The 13,205-nt window shown below is 35.8% G+C and overlaps 2 protein-coding genes across 2 annotated transcripts in view; one reads left to right on the top strand and one right to left on the bottom strand.

Annotated features, from left to right (window-relative positions):
• The first annotated feature begins 699 nt into the window (after positions 1-699).
• Positions 700-2,064, top strand: LOC108782751 (uncharacterized). Its single transcript, XM_018551107.1, has one exon. The coding sequence runs from the start codon at positions 700-702 to the stop codon at positions 2,062-2,064; it is 1,365 nt and encodes a 454-aa protein (XP_018406609.1).
• Positions 2,065-3,951: 1,887 nt separating this feature from the next.
• LOC108782752 (putative nuclease HARBI1) overlaps positions 3,952-13,205 on the bottom strand; it is a 14,305-nt gene continuing 5,051 nt past the window's right edge. Inside the window, exons 2-5 of the mRNA XM_018551108.1 lie at positions 6,139-6,301; positions 4,665-4,932; positions 4,048-4,580; positions 3,952-3,955 (exon numbers count right to left, since the gene is read on the bottom strand). Of these exons, the coding sequence (XP_018406610.1) occupies positions 3,952-3,955; positions 4,048-4,580; positions 4,665-4,932; positions 6,139-6,301 (968 nt within the window). The remainder of the gene's footprint in view (positions 3,956-4,047; positions 4,581-4,664; positions 4,933-6,138; positions 6,302-13,205) is intronic.

Raw genomic sequence — 13,205 nt, forward strand, 5'->3', positions numbered from 1 at the left:
CAAGGGAGGAAGATAGGATGGGAAAGATTGAGAAGAAAATTGAGATGATGGAAAGGGATGAAAGAAGGAAGAACATTATCATAAAAGGACTGGAAGGGAAGAAAAGTGATGTATATGAGGAGGCGGAGAGGGTGCTGAGGGATATACTAGGGCTCAAAGTGGGAATTGAGGAGGTGAGAGAAGTGGGGAGAAGAAGAGAAGGGGATAGGAGAATGGCAGTGGTTAAGTTCAGCAGTAAGGAGGCGAAGAAAGAAGTAATGATGAAGAAAAGTAAACTAAAAGGGAGGATAGAAAGAATAGAAGAGGACTGGACATGAAAAGAGAGAAAGATGCAATTCAATTTGCGGAGGATTGCAGAGGAAATGGAAAAGTGCGGTAAAAGAACGAGGGTTGTATATGGAAGAATATGGATAGATGGGAGATGGAGGAGATGGGATGAAGAAGAGGAGGGACTGGAAGGGACGGGAAAGCAGGGAGGGGAGGGAGAGGAGGGGGAAGCATAGGGGGGCAGAGGAAGGAGGAGGGAGGAATGATCGGAGAGTGGGGAGGAGAAAGAGGGAGAGGGAGGGAAGAGGGAGGGAGACTAAAGAGAGGGGGAGAGGAGGAGGCTGGAAAATTGCGTTTTGGAATGTAGTAGGGGTGGCAGGGAAGGACGAAGAGTTCTGGGAAGGACTGAAGAAATGGGACATAATAGGATTAATGGAAACGTGGGTTGAGCAAAAAAAATGGAACAAGATAAAGAGGAAGCTACCGAAAGGATTTACTTGGAAATGTCAAGCAGCCAAAAGGAAAAACAGGAAAGGAAGGGCTATGGGAGGAATTATCACGGGAGTTAGGGAAGGGATAGAGGAAGTAGGGGAAGGAGGCGAGAAATCAGAAATAGATGGGATGGTACAAAGAGTAGTCAGGCTGGAGGATAAGACGTGGAGGATCGCTACAGTATATATAAGAGGAGATATGGAAGAGAAGTTAAAGAAGATAGTGGAAAGGATGGAAGAGGGGAACAACCTGGGGGAGTATATACTGCTTGGAGGAGACTTCAACGCGAGGACAGGTACCGATGGCGGAATGGCAGGAGAACTAGAAGAGGAGAAGGAGAGAGGTTCCAAAGACAAGAAAGTAAACAAAGAAGGAAGGATCTTACTAAAAGTGATGGAGGAGGAAGGATGGGGAATAATGAACGGGAAAAAGCCGGGAGATGAGGAGGGAGAGTGGACGTACTCCGGGGGCGGAGGGGAATCAGTGATAGACTATGTAATAGGTAATAACGAGGCATGGGGGGAAGTGAAAGAACTGAAAGTGGAGGAAAGAGTGGAGTCGGATCACTATCCGCTCAGAGTTATAATAGAAAGAGAGGAGATTGGAGGTATAGGAAAAAGAGGACGGAAGGAGACAATAAAAAAGATGGACTGGTCAGAGAAGGGAAGAAATATATTCAACAAGAAGATGGATGAACTTCGCATAGAAGAGAATGAGGTAGAAACGATGTACGAAGAGCTCGAAAAGGCAGCGATGAAATCAGTGCGATGGAAAGAAATGAAATTGGGCAGAGGAGAGTGGGGGAGATCATGGTGGTGGGATGATGAGTGTAAGCTGAAGAAGAGTGAGGTAAGAAGAGTTTTGAGGAAGTGGAGGAAAGGAGAAATGGAGGGCAAAGACTACAGGAAGACGAGGAATGACTACAAGAGATTATGCGAGAGGAAGAAGGAAATAGGAAGGGAGAGACTGATGGAGGAAGCTGAGGCGGCGAAAACGGAAAAAGACGTATGGAGTATAGTAAATAGGGAGAGAAGAAAGAAGAGAGGGATAAACGAAAGCATAAGCATGAAGGAATGGAAAGAGTACTTTGAGAGGTTACTGGAGGGTGACAAGGGGAATATAAGGCGAAGCACAACAGAGGAGAGAGAGATAACGGAAGGAGAAAAGATAGAGAGACTAGAAATTAGTCAAATAATAAGAGGACTGAAAAAAGGAAAAGCGGCAGGAAGGGATGGATTGGTGAACGAAATGTGGATCTTTGGGGGAGAAAGAACAGAGGAAGTGAGTGATATGGAGGATTTGTGAAAAGGTATAGGAAAACGGGAGGATGCCAGGGAGCTGGAGAAACGGGATAATAACACCAATAGTAAAGAAGGGAGAGGGAGAGAAGGCGGAGGAGCATAGAGGGATTGTATTGATGTCTACAATCTACAAAATCTACGCAGAAGTGTTGACGAGAAGGCTCAGAAGAGAAGTTGAGGAGAAGAAGATGATTCCAGAGGGGCAGGCAGGATTCCGAAAAGGGAGGGGAACAATAGACAACATATACGTGATAAATCACCCTATCGGAAGGGAACTGAGAAAGCACAAAGGGAAGGTGGTGGCATTTTTTATAGATCTGAAAGCAGCATTTGACAACGTGGAGAGAGAGGAGATATGGAAAGCGATGGAAAGGGGGGGAGTAAGTGAGAGACTGCAGAGGAGAATAAAAGATCTATACAAATTGACGAAATGCAGTGTGAAGGTTGGAGAAAGAGAGAGTGAAAGTTTTAATACATGGAAGGGTGTGAGACAGGGATGCCCGTTAAGCCCTCTGTTGTTCAATCTGGTGTTGGCAGATCTAGAGGAGACCATGGAGAAAGGGCAAGATGGAGAAGTGCTGGTAGGTGGAAAGAAGGTATGGACGCTGGCATATGCTGATGACATAGTGCTTCTAGCCAAAGAGGAAAAAGAAATGAAGATGATGATAAACAGATTAGAAAGATATTTGGACAGGAAAAAGCTGGTGTTAAATGTAGGGAAGAGTAAGATAATGAGGTTCAGAAAGGGGGGAGGCAGAGATGGGAAGATGGATTGGAGATGGAAAGGAGAAAGGATAGAAGAGGTGAAAAAATTTAAATATTTGGGCTACACTCTACAGAAAAACGGTCAGCAGGAAGAGTATATAAGAGAGGTGGCGAGAAAGGCGTTGGTAGTAATGAGAGGGGTCTGGGGGATAGGAAAAAGGAGATTCGGGGGGAACTGGAAAAGAAGGAGAAAGTTGTTTGAGTCGCTGGTTGAAGGGGTGATGCTATACGGAGCAGAAATATGGGGATGGAAGGAAAGGGAGAAGATAGAGAAGTTGCAGGAGAGGTATATAAGATGGACGCTAGGCCTGGATTGGAGGACTCCGGCGTACATGGCAAGAGAAGAGGTCAAATGGGAGAAATTAAGGACAAGAGCAGGGAAAAGGGCACTGAAATACGAGGAGAAGCTAAGGAAAGGAGAGGGGGGAGAGTTGGCAAGGAGATGCTGCGAAGAGATAAGGAAAGGGAAAATGGAAGAGATCTCGAGGTGGGAGGAAGAGAGAAGGAGATTTTTTGAAGAAAGAGGATACTCTACAAAGGCGATAGAAATGAGAAGGGTCATGGGACTGGATACAGTGGACGAGATGGTCAGGAGGGACAGGGATATTCAGAGGCAGGAAAGAGAAGAGAGGATAAGAAGATCCAGATACAACGAAGTTTATGATAGGATAAGGACAGAGGCAATACCTAAATACCTGAGTAAAGGAGGAAAAGAAAAAAGGATGATCAGGATAGCGAGGTTCAGGCTTGGTAATGAGATGAGGGGGGGAAGATACTGGGAGGACGAAGAAAGGAGAGAATGCAGGACATGTGGCGCAGAAGAAGAGACATGGGATCATGTCTTAAAGAGATGCGCTAGATGGAAGGAGGGGGCGAAGGAGATCAGTATAGAGGAGATATTAGATGAGGGAGGTGGTGGTGACGAATGGATGAGGGACCTCTTGGGACTGAGAGAGAGGAGGACGATAGAGGAAACGGGATAAAAGGGACTACTAAGGGATATCCGATTATGAGTAGTAGTATAATATGTAGCAGTATTGAAAAGTGTAATAATAATATGTATTTTGTAAATAATGTAAGACGGAAGCCTTGTTATCTTGGAAAAGAAACAATAAAGAATATCTATCTATCTATTAGATATAGATGTTTTATATTACATATAGAAATAAAGAATAAAAATTTTAGTGATTATTTTAATATTTGTCAATGTTTTTTAAATTACACATGTCTAATTTTTAATGTTTGGCATATCATATCTCTTTTGGCAGTAGCTGCATTAGCAATATGAGGAACATTTTCATCGTTGCCCGCCACATCAATTATAATCTCTACGTTTTCATTTATTTTAAAATTAAACTCATCTCCTTTCATTAAACAGATGTTGTGTAATACGCAACAAGCAAGAATGTGCATTGGTATCAAGTCGGTTCGAGCCATTGCAAGTATTGCTAAAAGACTTCGAAATCTTCCTTTTAAAAGCCCAAATGCTCTTTCGATAACAACTCTTGATGAAGCGTGACAGAAATTGTAATTTTGTTGGCGTCGTGTTAAATGACCATTGTCTCGATATGGTGTGAGTAAGTTTTCATGTAGCTTATATGCCAGATTACCAACTAAATGACTGTCTTGCGGAAATTTTGTTATATCTCCCAAGTAACTTTGCCCTTCAGACTGACGGAACACGCGCTGATCATGGACAGATCCAACGTGTCCAACATAACAATGAGTAAATAAACCCTTATGATCACAAATAGCCTAAACGAAAAGAGGTATACATAATAAACTAAAATATAAATTACATTAAGTTTAATACGAAGCATTTAGAATAGTAAAACAAACCTGAAGTTGGATAGAATGATGACCTTTTCGATTTACATAAGATTCAGGATTGCCTCTTGGGGCTGGAATATTGATGTGGGTACCATCTATAGCACCAATTACTTTGGGAAAACCACTTGTGCTTTCAAACCCTGTCCACACTTCATTTAATCGTTCACCTGTGGGCCATTTAATTACAACAGGTGCAAGCTGAACGAGTGCTCTTACAACTCGTCTTGTTATACATAGTGCAGTGCTTCTGCCAAAATTGAACCGCTCACAAATCGATCTAAGCATAAATAAAAACAAAAATTATTGATTTGGAGATTTAACAAAGGTTACATTTGTCACAAAAGATGTGTATGTACAACACGAGTTTTGTTTTTTTAGTATTGATCATAACAAAGTAAGAAAATTAACAAACATGAAGAAGAAAGCCAATAACGGTTGAAGCTACATCATGAATGCTTATTAAAATTATGTGTGAATTTTATATACTGCGTATGTAGTCCCCTAAATTGCGTGCCGAAATTTTTTTTCAGACTTACAACGCAACACTAAACAACTACCGCAGTAATATCACTTTAGTTAAATTGACAAGCAATCTAACAATTTTTCATGCTTATAGCATCTTATTGGATCTTAATAATATGTTGAAAGATATCTTTAAAATTTGTATGCTATATAAGCATCAAAAATTGTTAGATTGTTTGTCAATTTAACTAAAGTGATATTACTGCGGTAGTTGTTTAGTGTTGCGTTGTAAGTCTGAAAAAAAATTTTGACACGCGATTTAGGGGACTACATACGCAGTATATAAAATTCTCACATAATTTTAATAAACATTTGTAATCTAGCTTTGACCGTTATTGACTTTCTTCTTCTTGTTTATTATTGTTTATCAATTGTACGGTCTTAAAAAGATTTTAATATTTGTTAAAGTAAGAAAAGTTTTAAATTCGTTGACGATTTCTAAAAATTTCTAGCGACCGATCTCAAACATCTTAAATAAAGCAATCTCTATACATATATAGTATGATAATGAAAGTGATAGTTTACAGCTACAGTTAATTTGATGCTACAAATGCTTTAATTAAAGCATTTTTAATTGGTCAATTAGTAAAGTTTTTCTTACCATTCTTCTGATTAATTAAATGCTTTAAAGCATTTGTAGCTTCAAGTAGACGGCATCCTTATTCTACTAAACATAATTATTGCATAAAGTACAGTGCAACCATAATTTACCTAAAAGAATCTGGAGTAGCAAGTCTCCATAACGTCAACATAAATTGTGTGCGTGGAGAGATCATATGAGTTCCACATACTGTTCTTTTTAGTTTTGGTTCAATACAAGATAGAATATAATTAAAAGTTTCAGGAGACACTCTAAATTATAAACATATATTAAAATGATATAAAATTCGTTGGTTGCAAAGATATTCAAAATATAATTTTTCTTTCCAAAAAATAAATTATTAACATTGATTAATAATACCTGAAATGGGCTTTAAATTCTTCCTTTGTTAATCCTGGTATTATTTCTTCTACGTAATTCTCTATTCTCTTCACGTGCCTTCTAGGATTTTTGTATCTTTCCAATATTTTTAATTCTTCATCTTCACTTTTATCAGACGATGAAGAATCTATTAATTCTTGCACTATAAGTGCAGTTACCTTTAATAATTTTTTTTACGCTCTTGCTCTTCCATTTGTGATGCGATGCACAATCAAAGTCGGCAATACTTTCAGAAATATACAATGGAAAGCACCCGAACCGAGACGCGTCCGTAACGGTCGGGTGGTTCGTCGGAACTGCCATTTTGCCGTACGCAATATGGTTAGGGCAAACGCATGATATAAAGACAAGGGTATGCTCTTGCGCATCGATAAATCACGTAACTGTCAACTGGTCAATCAGAATTGTCACCAAGTTACGTCATCATTACGCGGTAATTTCGAAATTATTATAATTTCTTTGCAATGTATATTATAAAAAATTACTATTTTACTATTTTTATAAGTGTCAGCATAAAAAATAATCTTTTATTGAATTCTTTGTAATACATTAATACGCATTACTTTACTGAGATGTGAGATACAAAGTATAATATGTTTAAGTATATGTAAAGTTCATTTTGGACGGAAAAATTGTATGAAAGTAATATTTTATTAATTAAGTATGAAATAAACTTGTATGAAATAAACAAAAATTAATCTTATTATTATATTAAATTAAATTTTAATGATAACACATGTAAATTAATGTATATATTATATTTAATACATAAATTATTTTATTAAATTGATATTGTTGTAGCCCGCGAGTGCTACCACAATTAAGTCTCGCATTTCAGCCTAGCAACGAGCTGGCGGAAATGCAAGATTATTACTGCAAAGCAACCTTTGCATTTCGGCATAGCAACGACTTGCGGAAATGCAAGGCTGCAAATTCCATAACGCGTGCGGACAACGATCACTCATCGAACAATTAGTAATAAAAAGCAAATCTTGCATTTCGACAGGACAACGAACTGCCGAAATGCAAGAGGACGAAGTCCGCATTGCACACGGCACGAATGCCGCTAGTTCGATGACTCCGCGACGCCTATATATTCGGCGGTCTAAGGACCGGCGAGAGAGTCTTGTTATACATCTAAACGTTACGCGCGTCGCGAGAACCGAGTCATATTACATCCGCGATAACGAGTGTCGCCGACCGGTCTAAGTCACGAGTGAGGACTTTAACCCGAATATATTCTTTAATTAAATCAATTCGACAATTGTAACCAACTATTCGAATTGTAACATAAGCAATTAACAACCAAAGTGTAATCATTCAATCGGGTAATTATAATAATTAAATAAAGGGTTACGATTACTTGAATAAATGTAATCAGTGGTAATAACCACTCGAAATTGTAAGTGTTATAATAAATAAAAAGGGGTTATTTTAATAAAAGTGTGGTGCAGTGTGTGTTTGTTCTACGACCTTGACCACTTTCCTTGTTTTCCTCGTGGGTTCCAACCCTTTGAGCGGATCGAATCCCAAAATAATATCTTGTTGCACCGAGAGGTACAACAATATTGTATTAATTTAAATATATAAAATTTTCCAAATAAATCAATTACATTAAATATTTTAATATAAAAAAAAATATGAAAAAAACATCATTATTTTTCCGGTAAATTAAAATGTATTATTTATCAATATACTTACAACGGTTTTTGCAGTACTTTAATTGAAATGTTTATTTTAAGAATAAAACGTATCATGTAATATATTAGTACTATATATGACATTATCTTGAAATTAATAATTTTTATATTATAAAAAGTCATTTTATTATTGTTGTAAACATTATCTTATAGAAGCGCGCGATTTATAAAACCCACTTTACATAATCAATAATTGAAAAATAGAATTTTAAAACAAGATTCAATATTATGAGCGATTGCAAGAAATTATATTTTATTATATTTGAATTGAACAAATAAGAAATAATTATAAGTTTAAAAACATTGTTGTAAAAAATTCAAGAAATATATTTACTGCGCAATTCATTGTTATCACGCATGATCACTTTATGATAAATATACACGCTACTTACGCACATATACTATTATTGTGCTCGCGATCGTTTTTGCGGCCATATTACCCGAACTCGAACCGCTCCGTAATTAACCGAAATAAATCGAATGTGACGTAACTTGGTGACAGTCACGTGCTTATCCCCTCTATTTTTGATAGATGCGCAGTGGGTTACCACCGGACGAGCATACTCTTGTCTTTATATCATGGGCAAACGCTACATACTGTTCACAGAGCTAGCGCTATCTTGGCTCCGTGAACAAAGATGGTAGCGTTAGCATTGGTAGTGTGGTAGTGAGCTCCCTGAACGCACCCCAGCAGATATAAAGCAAAGATGGAGGTATCTACGTGATTGCTACATAAAGGCAAAAAAAAAAGAACACCAATATGTCCCAAGTGGGAGTGCAACTGATGTCTCTTTAAGAAAGAGAACTTTATTCCGTTTTTATCAACAAATGAAGTTTCTTAACGACGTTCAAGTAAAATCTGTGTAAGTATTAATTAATGCAGTTATTATATCATGTTTTCATTTAGGCTCTGATTTATGTAAAAATTGTACAATAGATTATATTTTACACATAATTTTACACAAGTTTCCAATATAACAAGTTTATAATATACTACTCAACAAAATGTAGGGAATACTTTCAAAAACGCTAAAAGTTGGGTAATATTCAAAACACCGTAACTTAGTGAAAAATTATCGCACACAAAAAATTAAAAAAGTATTTTAAAGCTTGAAATTTCTATTTTCCAAATCTATAATTAAAATTTCAATATGACTGATACTTTATAGAGTTATACAAACAAAAATAAATATTCCTCAAATCTGACAATTTTGCACAAATAGTGAAAAAAAGTCGTACAACGTTCATTAAAAAAACAAATTGAAAATAAAAATTCACTCTTTCGATTACTGTAAACTACATTTTCGTTTAATTTTTACCTCACGCCATAGACCTTTGCAAAGTTTGAGCAAAATTTTCAGATTTGAGGGATATTGATTTGTGTCCGTATAATTTCATAAAGGATCAATCAGATTAAAATAACAATTTCTGATTTTGTAAGTAGATTTCAACCTTTAAAATTCTTTTTTAATTTTTTATTTACGATAATTTTTCACCAAGTTATGATATTTTAAATATTGTCCAATTTTTAGTGTTTTCGAAAGTGTTCCCTAGATTTTGTTGAGTAGTGTATAACAAATGAAAATAAAATTGTTTAATTTTTAAATTTTAAATTAGTATTTTAATTCTTGTTATTATTATTTAATTACTATTATTTTAATTATTATTTGTAATTTTTGAATTTTCAGGGATATCTATTGCTTGTTTACGATTTTAGAACACGTGTAGCAGTCTAACAAATACAGCAAGCACTGATAATACGGATAATTCAAATACCACAGCTAGTGATAATTCGTCAATGTTGGTGCCTATACCAATGGACAGTGGAACCAATTTATCTATCTCGTCACAGTCAGTTAGTGAAGAAAGTGCAATTAACTATGACTATAATAAAAGTATTTTTCTATGAATATGTAACGTTTATAACAAGAGTTATTCATAAATATTAAAATCTTTTTACGACCGTACATGTGATATAAACACAAACAAGAAGAAGACAGCCTATAAGAGCCCCAACACACTTTTGCATAACGCATAAAGCATGTGCATAAAGAATTTTATTGGCCCATTTTCTTATGCATGAGTCAATAGACCAATCAAATTCTTTATGTATATGCAGTTTATGCGTTATGCAAAAGTCTGTGCTCCCCGCTTAACGGTCAAAGCTAGATCACAGTGCTTATTATAATTATGCGTGAATTTTATATACTGCATATGTAGTCCCCCCATAAATTGCGACGCTGATTAATTTCAGCATTAACGTATACTTACTACCGCAGTAATATCACGAATTTAATTGATTAACAATTTTTCATGCTCATAGCATCATGGATCTTAATAGTGTTTTAAAATATTAAAATCTAAAGATGATAAATTGAAATTCCGTATTTAAATTCTGTAAATAATTAAATCTTTAATTCTTATATATTACAAAGAATATCACGTAAATTTTTGGCGTTTTGTCCCGGCCACTGGATCCGCCATCAGAGGTCTATCAATATTCGCAAATTCTCGCTAGTGTTGAGACACGCGTATATCTCTTTATATAGAATCTCGATTTAATAACTTACTAAGGCGTCTAAAATAGGTTTCTACTACAATGCCTTACTAATGAGTCCAGTAGTGAAAGCCGGGACGAAACGCCAAAAATTTACGTGATATTCTTCGTAATATATAAGAATTAAAGATTTAATTATTTACAGAATTTAAATACGGAATTTCAATTTATCATCTTTAGATTTTAATATGTCATTCAAAACACTATTATGATCCATGATGCTATGAACATGAAAAATTGTTAATCAATTAAATTCGTGATACTACTGCGGTAGAAAGTATGTGTCAATACTGAAATTAATCAGCGTCGTAATTTATGGAGGGACTACATACGCAGTATATAAAATCCACACATAATTATAATAAACACTGTGATCTTGCTTTGACCGTTAAGAGTTATTCAATTATTTTTTTATGTATGTTTTATTATTTTTTATTTATTATTATTTTAGAAAGAATGTTAGATAAATCCAGCAAAGATGAGGAGTTTTACGAAAGCGTTATTGCAGTATTACGAGAACCGATTAAAGAACCTGATGGAACTAGTGCTTTTTTAATAACATTGGGCGAAGGATTACGAAAATTGCCTTACAGACAGAGAACCAGCTTGGAGATGAAATTCCTCTCAATGGTCCTAGAAGAGCAAGAGCGATTGGATTTGATTAATATAATAATAATAATTAAGTTTCTAATATTTTTGTTTTTTTATCTTAATCTAAAGTTTCTAAGATTCTAATATTTATTAAATAATTAAGTTGTATTGTAAACAAAAAAAGATTTTTATTTATAAACACGCTATAGTGCATGAAATAATTAAAATGTAATACTAATGCAATAAAATGTGATACTAATATAATAAAATGTATAATACTATCAAGTATTTTAATAAATGAGATTATGTTTATATAATTTATTTAGGTTTAGGTAATTAAAAATCATTTTCAATCGCTTTCTCCCATTGATACGACAAGGCTCCACGACCTTGAAAGTATGTTGAATATACGCTTCTCTGATTGAAATCGAGTTGTTATTATTTCGACCTCGGTAAACTGGCATGGTACGAACTCCATTATTACTTTCATGCTCATCTTCCGAACCAATGCGAACATATATTTTCTTTCCCATCAACTTCTCTTCATTTTTAATAATAAAGTTGTGCAACGCTAATGTTGCTTTTACAAATTTATAACATTTGCCAAAATTGATCTTCGGTATATCCTCCATCGTGCGACTAAAATCCCAAAAGCGCTCTCCACAATGCGCCTTGCTCTGGAGAGCCTATAATTGAAGACTTTTTTCCCAATATCCAGTTTTCTACTTCGTGGATATGGTCTCATCATATACGTCGTTAATGGAAAAGCTTCGTCCGCTACTAAAACATAAGGCAACGCTGGTCCGCCAATTTCGACTTGCTTTGGCTTCGGCAGTTTAAATGAATTGTCTTCGAAACGTTTGCCAATTTCGCTATTGCGAAATATTCCTCCGTCACTTTGCCTTCCTTCGACTCCAATGTCGACTATTGTGAAACAATACGATGCATCGCTTATTGCAAGAAGATTGATACTATTCCGGATAGCAAAATGCTAGCAGTATGCCAGCAGTATGCCAGCAGTATGCCAGCAGTATGCCAGCAAACTTGATCATGACGTTACAGCAGATATCAAGCTGCTGCTTCCTCATTAAGATTAGTTTCTAACAGCTTAGCCTGCCAACATAATACAACGATAAAAATACAACAAAAATCAATCATTTGCTAACACATCGTAACAGCGAAACGCAGTAAAAATACATCTTAACCTGACATAACCAGTACTGACAGCAAAAACGCAGCAAAAATCGAGCACAGTCTGCCGTCACGTCGTGACTGCAAAAACGCGGCAGATATAGAATGCGATCTACCTAATTAGCTATTGATGGCAAAAACGCAGCAAAAATTGCGCATAGACTGCAGAAAAAAAAAGTTACAGCAATTCTTAATTTAATTAAATTCTTATTAATTTAATTAAATTCTTATTAATTAAATTTTTTTCTCCATCATTTGTGTCCTCTCCTTAAGTGCTGAACTGACTAATAATACCTAGGAAAAAACTATTAAACCTGATTTGAACTCGTGACTCGGTCCACGGTCCAGTTCTGAGTCGTTCACCTAACGTACTGCTCCACTGTTACCTTATTGACAGAGATGTTTCGAATTGTCTATATATACTTTTAATAAAAATATTTTATTAAATAGACAATTTATATAAATAGACAGATTATGCATGATTTTTGCTGCGTCTTCGCCATCAATGGCCTATTTTACACCATAGAGATAGTAGTACTAGAGTACGCATTGTAAGAGTGGGGGTAATCCTATCTAGAAAAGGACGCACTCATTTAGGCCTTTTCGTTCTCTCTCGTTTCGTGTATGCGTATAGCCATATACTCTGAGAAAGGGGATCGAAAGAAAGAACGAGTCGAACGAGAAAAGTTTCATCATTACATGACTGGACAAGCCTGATTGAGCCTGATCACTTTGGAATCAAATAAAGAATTAAGTTTGATAAGGTTAAGGGCTCTCGATGAATAATATCAATAAATATTAATGATAAAAATCTATTACTTATACCTCTATAATTCCAGTTATGCGAGCATATTGGCCAGCACCACCAGATTGTTTCTTATAAAGATAGTCAAATTCACATGGTTTAGTTAAGTCTCGCGGAAAGAAACTTTTGGCTTTCCAAGAATGACCGGACAAGCCTGATCTCTTTGGAATCAAACAAAGAATTGACTTTGATAAGGTTAAGG

This window comes from Cyphomyrmex costatus, unplaced genomic scaffold (genome assembly GCF_001594065.2).
Source record: "Cyphomyrmex costatus isolate MS0001 unplaced genomic scaffold, Ccosl1.0 scaffold1340, whole genome shotgun sequence".
NCBI lineage: Eukaryota > Metazoa > Arthropoda > Insecta > Hymenoptera > Formicidae > Cyphomyrmex > Cyphomyrmex costatus.

Bases quoted from the DNA above. Each gene is read 5' to 3' on its own strand.
- LOC108782751 (XM_018551107.1), top strand. From the start codon at position 700: ATGGAAACGTGGGTTGAGCAAAAAAAATGGAACAAGATAAAGAGGAAG.